A 21,524-nucleotide genomic window follows, 5' to 3' on the forward strand; every position below is an offset into this window, starting at 1 on the left:
TAAAATTGGAATCATTGAATATATTTGCAAATCAGTAACATACATATAATGATTTTGGCAAAAGCCTACTCAATTTAACTAAACATACACAACATCATGCCTACTATGTGCAATGTGCTATATTATGTTGTTTAAAACTGTGACTAATGGTTGTACAACCAATTTAGACCAGCACGTAAAGAAATGAAAAAAACAGAAAAGAAAGAAAACATCAGAGTTCATCCAATGTAATAAGAATATGTATTTTTTCCTTGGTGAATACAAAGTGACCATCTTTGTATTTTTTGACTTTAGTTGCTTTAAATCCACATGTATCTGAAAATAAGATTGCAACTGCTCTTTTCTTCTGAATTCCGTTTGCCTGAAAAATTGTCTTTCAACCCTTAACTCGGAGTTTCAATTTGTCTTTTGAACCTAGGTGTGTTTCCTGCAGACAGAAAATGGATGGCTTGTGTTTTTTAATCTATGCCTCTTCAGTGGGGCATTCAAGCCATTAACATTTATTGAGATAATTGATAAGTGTGGTAGTGTTCTGTTTGCCTTATTTAGGTTCTTTCCTTTAATTTCTTTTTTTTTCCTCTCCTTTTTTTTTATTATTAAATCACAGCTGTGTACATAAATGCGATCATGGGGCACCATACACTGGTTTTATAGACCGTTTGACACATTTTCATCACGCTGGTTAATATAGCCTTCCTGGCATTTTTTTAGTTATTGTGTTAAGACATTTATATTCTACATTTACTAAGTTTCAATGTACCCTTGTAACACCTTTAATTTCTGAGTTCTTACTTTGCTGCTGATCCATTGTGATGGTCAGTGTGTAGAACAGGTTGAAGTATTTCCTGTAGAGCTGGTCTTGTTGTGGTAAATTTCCTCAATGTTTGCATATCAGTAAATGATTTGATTTCTCTGTCAGTTTTAAAGCTTAGCTTAGCAGGATATAGAATTCTGGGCTGGACATTGTTCTGTTTAAGTAGATTAAAGGTAGATGACCATTGTCTTCTTGCTTGGAAAGTTTCATTAGAGAAGTCTGCAGTCACCCTGATGGATTTGCCCCTGTAGGTCAACTGGCACTTACTCCTGGCAGCTTGAAGAATCTTTTCTTTTGTCTTGACTCTGGATAGGTTCATCACAATGTGTCTTGGAGAAGTTCAGTTAGAGTTGAGGAGACCTGGGGTCTGCTATCCCTCTGAAAGGAGTGTGTCAGAATCTTTGGTGCTATTTGGGAAATTTTCATTTATTATATATTCTTTAGTATGGCTTCCATTCCCCTGGGGCATTCTTCTTCCCCTTTTGGGATACCTATACTGGTATTTTTGAACACTTCATAAAGTCCCATACTTCTGTCAGTGAATGTTCTGCTTTCTCTCTCTTCTTTTCTGCCTCGTTAACTATCTGAGTTATTTCAAGAGCTTTGTCTTCTACTTCTGAGATTCTTTCTTCTCCACGGTCTAATCTGTTATTGACACTTTCTATTGCATCTTTAAGTTCCCTACTGACTGCTTCAGTTCCTTGAGCTCAGCTATACCCTTTCTATATTCTTCACGTTTCATTTCTAAATATTTATGTACCCAATTTAAATGCTCCCAGATTCTTGAAACAGACTTTACTCAGTCTGAGCAATATGATATCCTATTATACCATAATAACAGGGGACTTTAACACTCCTCTTACAGAGCTGGACAAATCCTCTAAACAGAAATTAAACAAAGATAGAAGGGACTTAAATGAGACCCTAGAACAACTGTGCTTGATATATGCATACAGAACGCTCCATCCCAAAAATATAGAATACATTCTTCTCATGGCCCCATGGAACATTCTCCAAAAATGATCATATCCTAGGACACACACAAAAAAACCTCAAGAGAATCAAAAGAATTGAAATTTTACCTTGTATCTTCTCAGACCAGAAGGCACTAAAGGTGGAACTCAACTCCAACAAAAACGTTCAACCCCACACAAAGACATGGAAATTAAACAACCTTCTGTTGAATGACAGTTGGGTGCAGGAAGAAATAAAAGAGGAAATCATTAACTTCCTTGAGCATAACAACAATGAAGACACAAGCTACCCAAACCTATGGGATACTGCAAAAGCAGTTTTGAGAGGAAAATTTATTGCTTTTGATGCCTACATTCAAAAAACAGAAAGGGAGCACATCAACAAACTCACAAGCCATCTTACGGAATTGGAAAAAGAACAATCTAAGCCTAAACCCAGTAGAAGAAAAGAAATATCCAAAATTAAATCAGAGATCAATGAAATGAAAACAAAAGAATCATTCAGAAAATTAGTGAAACAAGGAGTTGGTTTTTTGAATAAAATAAATAAAATAGATAAACCTTTGGCCCGACTAACTAGAAATAGGAAAGTAAAATCTCTAATAACCTCAATCAGAAATGATAAAGGGGAAATAACAACTGATGCCACAGAGATACAAGAGATCATCTCTGAATACTACCAGAAATTCTGTGCCCAGAAATTTGACAATGTGAAGGAAATGGATCAATATATGGAATCACACCCTCTCCCTAGACTTATCCAGGAAGCAACAGAGTTCCTGAACAGACCAATTTCAAGCACTGAGATTAAAGAAACAATAAAAAATCTTCCAACAAAAAAAATGCCCTAGTCTGGATGGCTTCACAACAGAATTCTATCAAACCTTCAAAGAAGAGCTTATTCCAGTACTGCAGAAAGTATTCCAAGAAAAAAAAGACCTAAATAAAAAAGGAGAATTTCAGACCAATTTCACTAATGAATATCGATGCCAAAATTCTCAACAAAATCTTAGCCAATACATTATATCTTATCATGAAAAAAGTCACACATCATGATCAAGTAGGTTTCATCCCAGGGATGCAAGGCTGGTTTAACATATGCAAGTCTATAAACGTTATCCACTGTATTAACAGAAGCAAAAACAAAGACCATATGATAAATAGATGCAGAAAAAGCATTTGATAAAATCCAGCATCCTTTTCTAAGTAGAACACTGAAGAGTTTAGGCACAGGTGGCACATTTCGTAAACTGATAGAAGCTATCTATGACAAACCCATGGCTAATATTTTAGTGAATGGAGTAAAACTGAAAGCTTTTCCTCTTAGAACTGGATCCAGACAAGGTTGTCCTCTGTCACCATTACTATTCAACGTAGTGCTGGAAGTTCTAGCCAATACAATTAGGCAAGACAAGGAAATAAAGGGAATCCAAATGGGAGCAGAGGAGGTCAAACTCTCCCTCTTTGCTGACGACATGATCTTATACTTAGAGAACCCCAAAGACTCAACCACAAGACTCCTGGAAGTCATCAAAAAATACAGTAATGTCTCAGGATATAAAATCAACGTTCACAAGTCAGTTGTCTTTGTATACGCCAATAACAGTCAAGATGAGAAGCTAATTAAGGACCCGACTCCCTTCACCATAGTTTCAAAGAAAATGAAATACCTAGGAATATACCTAACGAAGGAGGTGAAGGACCTCTATAAAGAAAATTATGAAATCCTCAGAAAGGAAATAGCAGAGGATATTAACAAATGGAAGGACATACCATGCTTATGGCTGAGAAGAATCAACATTGTTAAAATGTCTATACTTCCCAAAGCAATCTACCTATTCAATGCCATCCCTATTAAAATACCAACATTGTACTTTCAAGATTTGGAAGAAATGATTCTATGTTTTGTACGGAACTAGAAAAAAACCCGTATAGCTAAGGCAGTTCTTAGTAATAAAAACAAAATTGGGGGCATCACCATACCAGATTTTAGGCTATGCTACAAAGCCATGGTGGTCAAGACAACATGGTACTGGCACAAAAATAGAGACATAGACATTTGGAATCAAATAGAAAACCAGGAAATGAAACTAACATCTTACAACCACCTAATCTTCTATAAACCAAACAAGAACATAACTTGGGGGAAAGACTCCCTATTCAATAAATGGTGTTGGGAGAACTGGATGTCTACATGTAAAAGACTGAAACTGGACCCCCACATTTCTCCACTCACAAAAATTGATTCAAGATGGATAAAGGACTTAAATTTAAGGCATGAAACAATAAAAATCCTCAAAGAAAGCATAGGAAAAATACTGGAAGATATTGGCCTGGGGAAAGACTTCATGAAGAAGACTGCCATGGCAATTGCAACAACAACAAAAATAAACAAATGGGACTTCATTAAACTGAAAAGCTTCTGTACAGCTAAGGAGACAATAACCAAAGCAAAGAGACAACCTACACAATGGGAAAGGATATTTGCATATTTTCAATCAGACAAAAGCATGATAACTAGGATCTATAGAGAACTCAAATTAATCCACATGAAAAAAGCCAACAATCCCATATATCAATGGGCAAGAGACAAGAATAGAACCTTCTCTAAAGAAGAAAGACAAATGGTTAACAAGCATATGAAAAAATGCTCACCATCCCTAATTATTAGAGAAATGCAAATCAAAACCACCCTGAGATACCATCTAACCCCAGCCAGAATGGCCCACATCATAAAATCTCAAAACTGCAGATGCTGGCGTGGATGTGGAGAGAAGGGAACACTTTTACACTGCTGGTGGGACTGCAAACTAGTACAACCTTTTTGGAAGGAAGTATGGAGAACCCTCAAAGAACTAAAGCTAGACTTCCCATTTGATTCTGCAATCCCATTACTGGGCATCTACCCAGAAGGAAAAAAATCCTTTATCATAAGGACACTTGCACTAGACTATTTATTGCAGCTCAATTTACAATCGCCAAAATGTGGAAACAGCCTAAATGCCCACCAACCCAGGAATGGATTAACAAGCTGTGGTGTATGTACACCATGGAATACTATTCAGCCATTAAAAAAATGGAGACTTTACAGACTTGTATTAACCTGGATGGAAGTGGAACACATTATTCTTAGTAAAGCATCACAAGAACGGAGAAGCATGAATCCTATGTACTCAATTTTGATATGAGGACAATTAATGACAATTAAGGTTATGGGGGGGGGACAGAAAGAGGAAGGAGGGAGGGGTGGAGAAAAGAAGAGCAGAGAGAGGGAAGGAGGGAGGGGGTGGGGCCTTGGTGTGTGCCACACCTTTTGGGGGCAAGACGTAATTGTAAGAGGAACTTTACTTAACAAATACAATCAGTGTAACCTGGTTTCTTGTACCCTCAATGAATCCCCAACAATTAAAAAAAAAAGAATTTGTATTATGGTATAAAAGATTTGTTTTTAGTAATATCTACACTCATAGACAGAAATTGAGTCACAATGTAAATACATGTCTTGGTGTGGATCATGGGTAAAAGTTAGAAAACAGCACTGCAATGAGGATCTTTGGGTCATATGTGGTTCATGAGTGTTTTGGGGTCATATGCAGTTGTGTAAGATAAAACTTCCAACCCTCAAGAGGCTTCTATTATTGAAGAGGTTAACTACACTGCTACATAGAAGCAAACCCCCTGGACATTCAAAGAAAAGAGGTAGCATATGTGTTTGAGAGGTCGGGAAAAGTGAGATGAGTCTTGGAAGATGGGTAACATTTTGACCAGTGAAGGAAGAGGAAGGGGCTCTAGATGGTGACAGGTGAGCTGTCTTCAGGGGATACTGAGTCATCTAGGCCATAGTCCAGCATACACATAAGTAAGGATTGAAGTAGGGCAGGAGGGTATTTGCAATCACACTAGGAAAGCCAGAACAGCAGTGAATTTCCTGAGGGCAGATGAGGGGAAGGGAAGATACATGAAGCTTTTTAAGTTAGCAAATGCTATGGAATGGAATAGTGGGCAACTTTAGTCAGCCCCACAAAGACTGAACTAAAGATACATTCCACGAGAAAGAAAAAAAAAAAAGCCCTGAGAATACTAGGAGAGGAAGTAAGAATGGGAGATAATCATAGGATAAAAAATGTACACTGGTGGCTGGGATACTTGTGACCGGACTAGTTCAATGGTTCTCAACTGCCTGAGAGTGGGGGTTGAGACTGGGTGTGCAGACAGACATCCCATGGTGAGGAATAAGATAATTTTTGCATTTATTGTTTTCCTAACACAGATTTTAGAAAGTGCAAGTATGTGAAATCCCTTTGAGGATGGGTGTCTGCACCCCATTCTAAGCGTTGAGAAACTCTAACCTCCAAGGTCCCTTCTGGTTCTAACTTCTCTTGGATAACCTCATTTTGTGGATGAGTAAAGTAAAGCTGAAAGAGGCAGCATGGCTAATCCACGGCAGAGCTGGAACTAGACCCCAAGTCTTATAAATTCCAGGATGTGTGTCCATTCCATTGCAGCACGTATCTGCGATGATTTCCATTTTACCAATGGAACAATTTAGGGAAAGAAAGATATAGCTGGAAAAGCTCACTAGCTGGATCCAGACATTCACTCTCTGTTGTGCTGCTTTCTGTCAGAGACTCCTGTTCTGAGGCATGGCAGGAAATAGGAATGTTAGAACAGGCAGGGCTTCCACCATAGTCCTTCACTGGGGAAAATACTACACCACACTCCAAATCATGATCTGTACAACTACAGGAATTTAAGCCATGAATAGCAGCTAACTAGGCATGCTGCTGATTCCTCCATCTCACAAGTTGTACTCTTCACCTACAAAGCGTCTTTTGGTCATTTACACTATGGTCCCTTATGACAGCCAAGTGATAAGTGACCATCCTGCAGCGTGACATGTTCTTTACAACTGATGGAATAAGTATGAGTTGATACGAAGCAATAAGGAAAGGAAGGAAAGAAAGAAAGATATAGAGCAAGAAGCAACATTATAGAATTCTACCAGGGGAAGAAAAGGCATGAGTACATTTACGTTGGGGGCAGGGGAAGAGGAATTTAAGCAACAAATAATGCAAAATGTGGAGGTGAGTAAGAGCACAGATGTATTCAAGAAATGGCAGAGAAGGACAGAATTCATGAAGAACTAAGCTGGGGTGAGATTTTGAAGAGCCTCACTTGCTACAAAGTAAATTTAAGTTCATCATGCAGAAAATCTCTAAGACAGATAGTTATTGTGATACTACTATGAATCTCTTCTTAGATGCTTTGGGTTTGGAAAGAATCCTGATAATGGTAGATGAAAAAATCGAATACCAAAGTGTCCTGAGTCTAGGAGATCAATCTGAAGCCTTGTAGGAGTCAGAGTCCCAGAAGATAAGGGTAAGAACTGGAGAAGAGGCAGCAGAAACAGAGTGAGACACAGGATCAGAAAACAAAAGGATCTGACCTGCTGACATGGGATAGTAGAGAAGGGAATGAGGCAAAGATAACTTATGTCATCTGTTTTTTCTTTCCTGGAATTATTTCCATGGCTTACAGTCTCTGGCATGAAATGACCGAGTTAAACAAAGCGTACAGTAATTCACACAACTCAGGAGAAATAATTTACACAGCCATCACCATACATGTAGATGCTGCCCCGGAGGCCTGCTTGTCTTAGTTACAAGGTATCTTTACGTTCATTGCTTTGGTCAATGCACCTGCTCTCTCCTAAAGTCTTTGTATTTGCACATATGCTGTTACTTGTAAAATTAAAGTTTATTTTTTTCCTAAAATTTGCCTTAGTATTTGTTTCTTCTGATGTTATCATCTCTTTTGCTTATTAGCTGTGTGACCTTAAGCAAGTTATTTAACTAAAGCCTCACTGTCCTCATCCACATATAGGGGAGAGTAATTTATACCCACGGAGGGAACAGTCATGCTAAGATACCAGAGTAAAAGCCCAGCCTGGTTTGGTGCAGAGTAAGAATTCAGTAGACTAGTGTACTTATAAAAATAAGTGTGGATGCTGCTGCAAACCTTTACCATATGTTTAAAATATATAGAATGTATAACATATTATAAAATCTGTTGTGTTATTTTTATATAAAAGTTACTCATTTTACTCCATTCCCTATTGTTACTAAGAAAAGATATTATATTTTGATCCAGGATAAGTATGTTATTAAATTTTTTTACCTTAAGTTTGTTGGATAGTGAATATTATGTGCATGTGTATGTATATGCATACACACATATCTATAAATAAAAGCTAGGTTTATTTCTGAATTCATTCCTGCCCATTTTTCTACTTTCATGTTTTTGAATCTGTAATGCACTCCTTTAAAAGTTGTCAACTCATGCATGCCCTCTGCTAGGACATGCTTTCCTTTATGATTCCTTTGTAAGTGATTTCTTTGATAGTTTGCCCAAACAAATTTCTTTTGTTTGAATTTTAGAACCACTTTGTGAAGATATATAGAGCAATATCATGGCACCTTAACTGGAACCTCATTAAATTCATAAATTATTTTAAGAAATAATGTCATTTCTATTATAATGTCTTTTCTGTCAGGAGCTTATACATGTACATTTATTCAAATCTTCCTTACTTTTCCTATTATGTTTTGTGGTTTTCTTTATTTCAACAAAGTACTGGGAGACTCAGCTATAATTTGGGGATGTTAATACTCGTTTGATCTAAATCACTACATTGGTGTAAGGGCTGCTCATAAGCATCATGAAACGTATTCAGAATTATTTAAAAATGTTACAACATAAACAAGGGCATGATATAATAAAATGTAATTAAACAATGTTGTTTCTCAAACAGTTAAGATTCCAGAGGGAAGGAATCATGTCTTCTTCTCTTGATAATCACAATACTTTACAGGGCACAGGCCATACTCAATAAATAATTCTTTGTTAGGGGAATGAACAGTGATAACATAAAAAAAAAAATGACAAGGAAAAGAAATAGGTTTAGGGAATGGTATGGTTGGGGAGAATGAGTTCCTTTAATCTTAATAGTTCATTAACTTCATTGCAATCTAATCTTATAATTCAACATTTATCAACATGTCAATAGATTTCCTTCTGTTAAGCTTTGTAGCAAAATTTTAAAACTTTATATTGATGAGACATATTACTTGTGTTCCTAGAATCTTTCTAGTTTTTCCCTCCTAATGTAGCTACTCTGCTAAAAATGAGATAGTAGCTGGGAGCTGAGGGAAGGAGGACGTAGGAGAGGAGGGAAATGTTAGGTAATTATCTAACATTTGACTCTAGAGCTAAGATCAAAAATACGCCAAGATCACAGTAATAACCATTGGCATGCCAGATACTAACCAGAAGCTTTTCACATACTGTTCTTAACCTCAAATTAAACGTGAACCAGAAAGACTTCTATCTGCCAAAACCATAGCTCAGGTTTCAGTTTCCTTGTAACCTTTCTGGCCGCCATAATGTCTAAAGCTAAAACTCATCCCCAACCACATCTGCAGTGTGGAAAGAACCCTTATGTATGGCTTGGTTGTTCAGAGAAAAGAATGTTTTATTTATAATTACCATGTGTGGTAAATTATTAAGTATACCAAATACATTCCACTGAGTTGATATTTCAAGTATTTTGCCTTTTTTTTTTTTAAACAATGTGAGGTGGGCAGAGGGAGGGAGATTGGTGGGATTACACCTGTGGTGCATCTTACAAGGGTGTATGCGAAACTTAGTAAATGTGGAATGTAAATGTCTTAGCACAATAACTAAGAAAATGCCAGGAAGGCTATGTTAACCAGTGTGATGAAAATGTGTCAAACGGTCTATGAAACCAGCGTATGGTGCCCCATGATCACATTAATGTACACAGCTATGATTTAAAAAAAAAAAAAAACCAACAAAACAAAACAATATGAGCTTATCATGAGCACTGGCCAAAACTCAAACATTTGCATTGAGGAGCTTCTAGGCTTTTTGGTTCACTTGCAACATGGAGTCTGATGCAGATGCTTTGTGTAGTAGAATGACCTTTTAATTTTCTGAAGAAAAAAAAAATAAGATCTTCTAAGGTACAGCATCACGGATGTCTCCTTTGGGCCCAAAATGCATTAAAAGCTTGCTCCATATACAAACTCTGAAGGGAAGTCAGTCCATGAGCCTTAGAATAAAATCTGCATAGTATAGAAAGCACTTTCCCTTGAATTATTTAACTGTGCTGAAATCCTCATTATAACTCACTGAAGTGGATAGGGCAGGTGGTTTTATTATTCTTTCCGTTAACCCTCTCTTCCTTTTTCGTGCATGGATAGATTAATGGAGGTTTAACCTAGAAAGCTACAGGACCCAGTCTTAAACCTGGTTTGCTGATTTTCATTTCTTTTTTTTGTAGAGACAGAGTCTCACTGTACCGCCCTTGGTAGAGTGCCATGGCCTCACACAGCTCACAGCAACCTCCAACTCCTGGGCTTAGGCGATTCTCTTGCCTCAGCCTCCCGAGTAGCTGGGACCACAGGCGCCCGCCACAACGCCCGGCTATTTTTTGGTTGCAGTTTGGCCGGGGCTGGGCTTGAACCCACCACCCTCGGCATATGGGGCCGGCGCCCTGCTCACTGAGCCACAGGCGCTGCCCCTGATTTTCATTTCTACAAATCAGTTTCTCTATCTAGGTTCTATGGACATTTTAGGTGGGATAATTCTTTCTTGTGGAGGCATTGTAAGAAGTTTAGCAATACCCCTGGCTTCTACCTACTAGATACCAGGAGCACCATCCCCTGTCCAACATTTGTGACAACCAAAAAATATTTCTGGATATTGCAGGTGGGGGAACCACACCTGGCCAACAACCACTAGAAGCTTTCCAACATGCCAAGTAACATGTAAGTGATAATTAACTCCATTTATACAGAGACATTTCTATGTCCTATCTGCTCAGCCTTATAGGACACAGTTGGTAGATGTGTCCCTGGAAATCAGCTGGGTTGTTTCCAGCAAGAAGACTGCAGGCAATACAGTAGTCCCCCCTTATCCATGGCGGCTATGTTCTGAGATCCCCACTGGATGCCTGAAACTGCAGATAGTACTGAACTCTCTCTATACAACATAGTTTGAATGTTTGTTCCTTCTGAAACTCATGTTGAAACTCAATACCCAATGTACCAGTATTAAGAGATGGGGATCTTTAAGAGAGACAGGTTCATGAGAACTCACTCCTCATGGATGGGTTAATCCATTCATGGGTAAATGGACTAATGGGTTATTGTGGGGGTGGGTGAATTATCAGGAGAGTAAGTATGTTATAAAGCCAGTTTGGCATGCACTGTCCCCTTGTCATGTGATCCCTGCACTATCAGCAAGAAGGGCCTTGCAAGATGCAGACCCTGGACCTTGAACTTCCCAGTGTTCAGAACTATAAGAAATAAATTTCTTTTTTTATAAATTACTCAGTCTCAGGTATCTAATTATAGTAACAGAAAACAAACTAAGACAATACATATACCTATGGTCAATCTTAATTTATAAATTAGTCACAGTAAGAGATTAACAATAATAATAAACAATAATAACAATATACTATAAGTTATGTGACTATGTTCACTTTCCCTGTCTCGCTCTCAGAATATATTATATTGTACTGTACTCACCAATTTTTGGACGATAGTTGACTGTAGGTAACTAAACCGTGGAAAGCAAAACCATGGATAAGGTGGGGACTTCTGTACTCTCAAATTTGTTAAGAACTCGTCATTCAAATGGGATAGGCTAGGCTTGGTTTTTTTTTTTCCCCCTCTGATGAGCCACAGACCAATATGTATATGAGAGAGCTGTAGTGATCAACAGTGTGATTCACCAAATATTTCTGTCTTTCTCTATTACGGCACAAAGCAGGATGGCATTTCTGCCCCTCCCATCCCTGTCTCTTATGATTGGGTTGTGCCTTACAACAAGTTCTGCCCAAAGAGTTGGATGGAACCTCGTGTCATGCCTAGGCCAGAGCACTTCCTGCTGAAAAGAGAGCCTCCAGAGCTTTCTCTTCCTTCTGACACTGGTGATGTCTGAGATAGTGGTCATTTGAGTCTCTCAATCAGCGTGGGTCTCTGAGTGACAATATTGACTAGAAGTCCCCTGCTCTTTTGCATAAACATAGAGCATGAATAAGAAATGAATCTTACATGTTTTAAGCCCCTGAAATTTTAAGGTTGTCTCTTACCTTAGCAAAACCCAGCTTATTTGGACTTAAAGATTTACATTAAATTAAGATCACTATATTAAAAAAACATAAAATATAATATAAAATTACCTATACTTGCTGAAGTCTTAGGATTCTGTTCTGAAAATGTCTCCATTTTCATTCTCTTTAGTATTTAAAAATTGTTTCCACGTGGGTTTCTATACACCTGACAAAGTATATAAATTGTGCTATTCTACTATGTCAAACTGATGCTTTCATTCATTCAAATAATAGTTGAACACTAAATATGTGTTATTTAGGATACCATTTCATTTCATATTGCTTTTGACAACTTTCTTGTGATGAAGATAGAAGAAAGAAGAGGGAATGCATTTTACTCTCTGAGGGAGGGAGATATTTAGGAAATGAATTTGAGATGTGTAGATATGAGTGTATGTCCATGTACGTGTGTGTGGGTATGGATGTGTGTATTTAACTTTCCATTTGCAAAGAGACTATCAGAGAAAATGGAAATGATTTCACATGAGTGACCAGAAATCCTTCCCTGGCCCATTATCATCTTCTGCTTCCTTACCTGCAAAACAGGGATGATTTTACAGATTTCCATGCCTGAGAGGTAGGATGACAAGGTTTCAGTTGTGGCTCCCTAATTGATTGGCTGTAGTAGAGTGTTAGAATTTTCAAAAGAGATTTAATACTGATTGTCTGCTTCATCAAAAAGGGCAGTAAAACTTGTTGCCACCAAAGCCACAGGCAAAGAGAATGAAGCTGAAGAAGGAATAATTAATGGTCCTGCTGTCAAATACTAAACCTTTCTTGGTTTTCCTACCTATCTAGGCTTGTATGTGAAGGAGGAAAGCTTGACTGACAGGCAGAATTACCAAAGTAACATGAAGCTCTCAGACTCAGTTTCTCTTTCCATAAAATGGGATAATAATGTCCACTTCGTTGGGATTATCATGAATATTACATCAAATAACCACAAGAAGGACCAGGAAAGAAGCAAAATTTTAATTGATGGCAGCTGTTAAAAGCATAATAATAATTATCATTGTCATTATTTATAAGAAGATCATTTCCTTGTGAATGCTAACACAGTGTTGAGAGTAATTCTTTCAGCTGTTATCACCCAGTATATAAGTTGGTTTTATGATCTGAGGGTTAGACTTGCTAATATAATACCAAGAAGATATAATGGACAAAGCAGTGCATGCCTGCATTTCTCTGCTGTGGGAATAGGAGTGCTGGATGGCAAGTTGGGGAAAAAATTAATGTTTAAAGTTAGAGAAATACTTGTGCCAGAAAACAAGAACATGGGCTGGGAGCAGTGGCTCAGGCCTGTAATCCTAGCACTCTGGGAGGATGAGGTGGAAGAATTGCTTGAGCTCAGGAGTATGAGACCAGCCTGAGCAAGAGTGAGACCCCATCTCTATAAAAACTAGAAAAATTAGCTGGGTGTGGTGATGAGTGCCTTTAGTCTCTCTCAGCTATTTGGGAAGCTGAGGCAAGAGGATTTCTTGAGCCCAAGAGTTTGAGGTTGCTGTGAGCTATGATGATGTCCCCGTACTCTAGCTGGGACAACAGGGTGAGACTCTGTCTCAAAAAGAAAAAAAAGATGGAATATGAGATGGCAGCATAGTGTCCATAGTGGTTAAAGCACTACCGAAGTGTGTGGCCTTACTTAACTTCTCTGTGCCTCAGTTTCTCCTCCTGGAAAACAATGGAGACAGTAAAACTGAACAGGATGGTTATGAAGAGTGAAGGAGCTAATATTTATAAACAGCTGAGAAGAAATATAGCAAGTGCAATTTAAGTATCTGGCAAATAAACTAGAGGGGCAATAAAAGTGGCTGAAGTTACACAGAATGGCCTGTTAGGAAATATTTGGAGCAGAGATTGGCAAAGTGGCCTTCTAAGGACCCAAACTGGAAAGCTACCAGGTTCACCCATTCATTCAATGCTTGCCTGCCTCCTCTGTGCAAGGTGCAGTGCTGTGGCCATGAACGGTTGATTTATATTTGAAATGACAAAGATGGATCACTGGCTATAGCAGAAAGAAGCCCCAGCTGTGACTGGAGTGACAGTGGGTACACAGACAACTTGCCATCCCTTCCTGTGGGCTTCTACAGCACTCTCCAAGTATGGCACCTGATAATCACATATGTATCTCCCCGGGCCAGACCTCCCTGCAGGGAGCCTGCAGCCCACTCACTGTGGACTCCCCTTTCGCAGTGCTCAGTGAGTCTGCCTTGAGTAAAGCCAACGTGTTCGGGAGACCAGACCTGTGACTACTGGGCGTGAGGCGCAACTGCTCTCAGCAGCTCAAGAGGCACATGTGGAGGGCAGAACTGTGGGCCCAAGGATGTGACCCTGTGAGTAAAGACCTAGTCTTTGTAGTGGTGGTTTCAAATTACCCAATAATAAAAGTAGCTCAGAAGCCTTCCGTTGAAGGATTTCCTCCAGACTCTTTTCTCAGTTCATCCACAAACACCTCAAAGCTGGCACAAACAAAACTAAATTCACTAGCTTTGCAAATGAGCTGATTTTTCCTTTCCTTCTCTCTCTATAGCCATCCATCTACCAAATTCTTCTCTGTGTTTTCCTCAGGAACATAGTTTCATACCACCCTCTCTCTCACTAACTCCTCTGTTGCCACTTCACAGAAATCACACTTGGATTACCACCGTTGGCTCTTACAGAGACTCTGTCTACGTATCATTGCAAGATACGTAATAGTCTCCTAAAAACAAGTTTCATCACATTTCTTCCCTGCTCAGGATCTAGCCTCCCTACTCCTCACGTTTACCTAATACACTTTGGTTATCAAGACCCCATAATGGAGTCCTTCCCTACCCATGTAACGTACAAATTAACTAAGGTCTGCACGGACAATCTTGTTCTAGTGACCTCACAGCACTGATCGCTGAAGTTTTTCTCTCATTTAAACAGTTTCTAAAATGTTTGGTTCTAAGTGTTCTGCCCATGTTCTTTCCCCTTTTGGAATAACTCGATCCTCCCTTCCGGGCTATTCAAGTACTAGCCTTTCAATGAACACTCCAAGCCACCTGTGTCAAGACTAACATATAATTACATTACTTTGTATTTCACTCCTTTCCTATACAAATGCACAAGTGTTACTTCCTCAATAAAACTATGAATTCTTTGAGGGAAGGGAGTTTATGTTATTTTTACCCATTATCTATCAAGTATTCACTGGGCTCCATCCAGCATCGTGTCAGGCATTGCACCGGGCTTTGGGCACAGCAATGAACAAGATAGACTCAGTCTCTGCCTTCACAGCAGCCACATTCGAGCATGTAAGTGCATGTGTAGATATGTGAGATGACAAATTTATACATATATAGTTTGAAACTGAGAAAAAGCACCATGAAGACAAAGTATGGGGCGCTGAGAGGCTACGACAAAACTTCACATAGTAAGAAAATGTCCCTAAACTAAAATCAAAAGGATAAAATAGAAATAGGCAGACATCTAAAGGTCCAAAGAAGCCTGGTGCCTTGGAGGAATAAAGAAAAGGTCCGTATGCACAGCTGCAGAGGGCAGAGGGCAGAGGGCAGAGGGCGAGACCCGTGCAATGAGGCCCCTGACACAGCGTGGACACAGCTCCTGACACTGGGCGAGACCCGTGCAACGAGGCCCCTGACACAGCGTGGACACAGCTCCTGACACTGGGCAAGACCCGTGCAACGAGGTCACTGACACAGCGTGGACACAGCTCCTGACACTGGGCGAGACCCGTGCAACGAGGTCACTGACACAGCGTGGACACAGCTCCTGACACTGGGTGAGACCCGTGCAACGAGGCCCCTGACACAGCGTGGACACAGCTCCTGACACTGGGCGAGACCCGTGCAACGAGGCCACTGACACAGCGTGGACACAGTTCCTGACACTGGGCGAGACCCGTGCAACGAGGCCCCTGACACAGCGTGGACACAGCTCCTGACACTGGGTGAGACCCGTGCAACGAGGTCACTGACACAGCGTGAACACAGCTCCTGACACTGGATGAGACCCGTGCAACGAGGCCCCTGACACAGCGTGGACACAGGTTGGACACAGCTCCTGACACTGGGAGAGACCCGTGCAACGAGGTCACTGACACAGCGTGGACACAGCTCCTGACACTGGGTGAGACCCGTGCAACGAGGTCACTGACACAGCATGGACACAGCTCCTGACACTGGGTGAGACCCGTGCAACGAGGCCCCTGACACAGCGTGGACACAGCTCCTGACACTGGGCGAGACCCGTGCAACGAGGCCACTGACACAGCGTGGACACAGTTCCTGACACTGGGCGAGACCCGTGCAACGAGGCCCCTGACACAGCGTGGACACAGCTCCTGACACTGGGTGAGACCCGTGCAACGAGGTCACTGACACAGCGTGGACACAGCTCCTGACACTGGGAGAGACCCGTGCAACGAGGCCACTGACACAGCGTGGACACAGGTTGACACAGCTCCTGACACTGGGCGAGACCCGTGCAACGAGGTCACTGACACAGCGTGGACACAGCTCCTGACACTGGGTGAGACCCGTGCAACGAGGTCACTGACACAGCGTGGACACAGCTCCTGACACTGGGCGAGACCCGTGCAACGAGGCCCCTGACACAGCGTGGACACAGCTCCTGACACTGGGCGAGACCCGTGCAACGAGGTCACTGACACAGCGTGGACACAGCTCCTGACACTGGGTGAGACCCGTGCAACGAGGTCACTGACACAGCGTGGACACAGCTCCTGACACTGGATGAGACCCGTGCAACGAGGCCCCTGACACAGCGTGGACACAGGTTGGACACAGCTCCTGACACTGGGAGAGACCCGTGCAACGAGGCCCCTGACACAGCGTGGACACAGGTTGGACACAGCTCCTAACACTGCTAGAATCAACATGTGCTTGCTGAGCGCGAGTTAGCTGAAGGAGGGCCTTAGCAGTCAGAATGAACAGCAGCTAAGGTCATTTTTGAAATTTTGTTGCCAGTGTATTTGGTTTTCAAACAATGCTGAATACCCAAACTTAAACAACACAAACGCTTATGAAAGCTATGAGAATGCTCATTTTACTGACCCAAACATGAGCAGGGAGGGTAAAGATTAAAGGGCTCCACATGCCATTAAGAGTAAGGGGATCTGCTGCTATGAGTTTCCAATTTTTACCTTTCATAAGTTCAATAAAAAAGGCATAGACCAATGACAACAATGATGTGGACTGTCGTCCATTCCACATTACAAGTTAGATGCCAAAGTGCTTTACACAGGCCACCTAACAGATGGTAATATATTTCAGACATTACCAATGTGAGCAGGATTCAAACCAGTGACCCAGAGGTGAGAGGTTGTATACCCAATCACAAATTCCCACTTTCTTTAAGTGTTAAGATGCCTAAAGCAATATATTTTATTTACATCACGATGCATTGTATAAACTATATTTGATAAAAGAGATGACTTCACGTTCTCAACTTAAATCAAAGAATGCTTACTTAAGTATTTTTTTAATTGAATCAGACTTTAATGCCATCGTATAATCTTTTGGTTAACAGTGCTCATCTTGATTATTCTAACAAAAGGGAACATGGAAATTAATTCTTAAGTTGTAGAGCTTATGTCATCTATAAAATACACATTAGAAAATTCAAAAGAGGTACCTGGGACATCTGTGAAGGTTTCTCCAAGGACAGAGACGTGAAAATTGAATTCTAAGTCCTTAAGATGCATTAATACCTTAAAAAAACTTTCTGGATCTTTATCATGCTCCCTGGAAATAAACACACAAAATATAACTTGTATTACCGTAGGATATGTGTTAGGGAAAGTGATTTCACTTCTCACAGTATCAAACCTCTTTGTGGTTTTTTGAGGATTAGGGAAGCCTCTGGCATCCAGAGATTTCTCCTTTTGACCTTATTATAGTATTAGCAGTGACTGTTTTCATGTCTACAAACTTCTCTATTATGATCAAAACCCAGTTTTTCTGAAGTTGTAAGGCTTTGCAGCCTTTTGTGCAAGAAGAAATCTGCCTTGTTCTTCACATCTTTTTTTTTTTTTTATTAAATCATAACTGTATACATTGATATGATCATGGGGCATCATACACTCGCTTCATATCTTAAGGTTAGACTAGAGAATATATAGTGTATTTTCCGCTTTCCTAAAATGGTTAATTTTCTACTTAACATAGCTTTTTTTTTTTTTTTAAGACAAGACCAATCTTCAAAGGATGATTCTCCACTGATCATGTGAATGTACCAAAGATGCTTTTCACTTCCACGGGTCTGAGTATCTTCCTCTTGCATTTCCTGAGCCCCTTTGTGCCCACAAGGCACACACAATTTAGGGAGTGAGATTAGAGACCCTTTCACTCATCTCTCATTTTAAATAATTAAATGGAGAATTATAAATATATCAAAAGGGGATAGGGCTGGGTCTATGTCTACTGAGTATTAACTTAGGGCTGGAGTTATGCAACATATAAAAGAGTGATAATAAAGATAATTCTTTCATTTAGTAGAGTGTTCAAAACACACGGATTATTTTGTGTTTGTTCAGCTTGTCAGTCTTCTTTGTAAATGACAGAATGAGAGGCTAAAGGACATTAAAATTAAGAAAAAAATCTCCAACAAATCACATTAAAATGAAATGAGGGTTTTTTTTTTTTACATCCTAAGGTGTGAATATTCCAGTATTTCTTGCATTTAATTACACTGTTTTAAATTATCTTATTTCAGACAGATGTGGACCAGATGTCTTCAAAATATTTGTTTATTTATAATTCAGAATTTTAACTTCTTTTTATATTATGGAAAAATAGTTATATATCAGCAATTGAATTTGTCATTTACTAACTAATTATGTAAAATAAATCTGTAAATTGATCAAACTGCTATATGAAATATGAAAATTACATCATTCAGGAAATCTCATGAAAAATGACATCTGCAACCCTAAATGTGTTAATTCACAATTCAGTCAATATTTTCAGTATCACGAATTAAAACAAATGCATTTTCTAATTAACATTTTAAAACAGCATTTACAATCTTTTGAAATTGTAAGATCTTACAGAATTAAGATTCTATAACCATTTATGTTAAGCTCTAGATCTCTCAGTTTAATTTATTTCAAATAATGAAGAATGCATTGGCAAAATGTTCATCGCTTTTTAAGATGATGCTTATTACATACATGTGCCATTGGGAAGTTTTTGGTTAGTTCTCATACATATGACTACTGTGGGCAAGAACAAAGACTCAAAACAGTTTGAAAGTAAAGAATATAACTAAGAAAATGCTATGAAAGCTATGTTAACTAGTGTGATGAAAAAGTGTCAAATGATCTATGAACCAAGTGTATGGTACCCCATGATCATATTAATGTACACAGCTATGATTTAATAAAAATTAAAAAGAAGAAAAAAAAAAGAAAGTAAAGAATATACCATCTGCTTATCTTCAACCATATCAATCAAATAGCTGCCACCTAATCTGAAAAACGTTCTTTTAGTCTGATTCTCTTGGAAATACTAAGATGAAAGAAGGGAAACAATATAACATAATACATCTTAAAGAGTGAGTAACACCACAGGGAAATCTAGCCATTCAGTGCTGTAAATATTTCATTTTGAGTTCCAAAATTTTGGCTATGACTATTCAAGAGACCTTCTATTCTAAATATTTCCTGCTTTTTTCTTTTTTGTATTAAAGTAACAGTAGATGAGGTTTTGGGTTGGGAGGAGGTTTAATTGGGCAGAGGGTGTAGTTCTTAAAAGATTGCAATGTGAATATTTTCAAAGTGGCAGGCTTTATAAACTTCTATTTTCAGTGTTTCTATATAAGATAAAATGCATTACAATCCTGCTGTATTCTTTAGATATTTCCTATAGGTGAACAAAAGTTTTCATATTCAATACTTTGCATAAGAACACAAAAGAGATTTGTGTGAATTCCCCCTCTTGTAACATATGGCAGAATGTAAGGTGAGATTTTTCTTTACTAAAATTATCCCTCAGAAAAAGAAATATTTTAAACTAAAGTCCTTATAAAGTCTCTCATAATACCAGGCACTCTCTCGATTACTTTATTTTGAACAAAGTACTGTTTAGTTAACATGCATTAGCTGGAAATGACGTTAAGTGATGAGAGTTTCGGCTGGTTTTAGCAGTCATTCACTGGATAGTGCTGGTAAAAACAGAAGCAAAGGAATTTAATACTGAGTAGGTAATTATTTTGGGAGACATGACCTAACAATTGTAAGTGCTGGATGTTGTTGAAAACAAGTATTTTAAAGATCACTAAAAAAGGTAATAGGGTAAGTGGTTACTGGAGATCATAAGTAGTAAGTGGGTTTTTATAGCTGGGGAAAAGATTTCCAGTTATGGCATCATACACAGTTTCACAAAGTCCTGCACACCAGACCACTCAGCCTGAATTCCAGATGACAGGTGGTGAAAACAGGCCAGCTGCTTGAAAAGGTGGCACCGCTCTGAAGTCAAGAATGTATGGGAGAAGGAGTTGGATCCAAATTGCTGATGAAATACAAGGGTGGGGAAAAAGCACTATTTCTAAAAATGTCCCTCATGATATGTGCTTTCAAGTATTACTTACATCTAAATTAGTAGATTGCATATAAGTATATACATGGTTACTTCATCTATGTCACTCAAAGTTTAATATAGTCAATTTAGCTGAAACATTGTCTGTGTTTTCTTTTCAGAAAAATGGGAAACTGCCTTACATTCAATCATTAAAGATGCATACAATATTTGGCCACAGCCATATATCAAGGCACAGATGATACTCAACGGCAGAGCTCAATATATTTTGCTGAGTGAGGAACTCATTCTAGGTATCCAATGATTCATCCATGGATTTTACTCCAGCATTCATGATATTAATAAACCCATTTGGTATAATATGTGAATCTGTCTTAAATTATTTTCTAAGAAATCTAATGGGAAACTCTCATATGTATGATTTTATCATAAAGCATTAAATACACAGGATGGGGAATTTGAAGATAATATACTGAGGGCCCTTTTCTGCTAATAGCTATCAAGTTTAAACATACATTTAATGATATACTCAATTCTCACAACCACACTTAGAGATTTATGGGCTCACTCTTCTGTTCTCATCCATTGCTGGCAGGAATATAAATTAAGACTATCTTTTAGGGTGGTTTGGTAATTTAAATAATACTTTTGCCCAAGTAATTCCAATTTAGAAAAGTTATCTTATAATATAATAAAAGATATGCACAGAAATTCAGCCATAGTATGTTCATAACAGCATTGTTTATAATGGCAATCATCCGTAAACAACCTAATGAAATGATAAATAAATATATGTTGACATACACATATGATGCAAGACCATGTAGCCACTAAAAATACGTTGCAGAAATATACTTTTTGAAATGACAAAATATTCAAGAAATGCTATTAGGTAGAAGGGATATATATATATATATATATATATATATATATCTCCAAGTCTCAAGCTGTGGCCCTGGGTAGAGTGCCGTGGCATCACAGCTCACAGCAAC

General features: G+C 38.9%; 1 protein-coding gene across 1 annotated transcript in view; it reads right to left on the minus strand.

Moving 5' to 3' along the window:
• Positions 1-21,524, minus strand: part of GTDC1 (glycosyltransferase like domain containing 1) — a 444,137-nt gene that overhangs the window by 14,174 nt on the left and 408,439 nt on the right. Inside the window, 1 exon segment of the mRNA XM_053596486.1 lies at positions 17,630-17,739. Within this exon segment, the coding sequence (XP_053452461.1) occupies positions 17,630-17,739 (110 nt within the window).

The sequence above is a fragment of the Nycticebus coucang genome, chromosome 7 (assembly GCF_027406575.1).
Source record: "Nycticebus coucang isolate mNycCou1 chromosome 7, mNycCou1.pri, whole genome shotgun sequence".
NCBI lineage: Eukaryota > Metazoa > Chordata > Mammalia > Primates > Lorisidae > Nycticebus > Nycticebus coucang.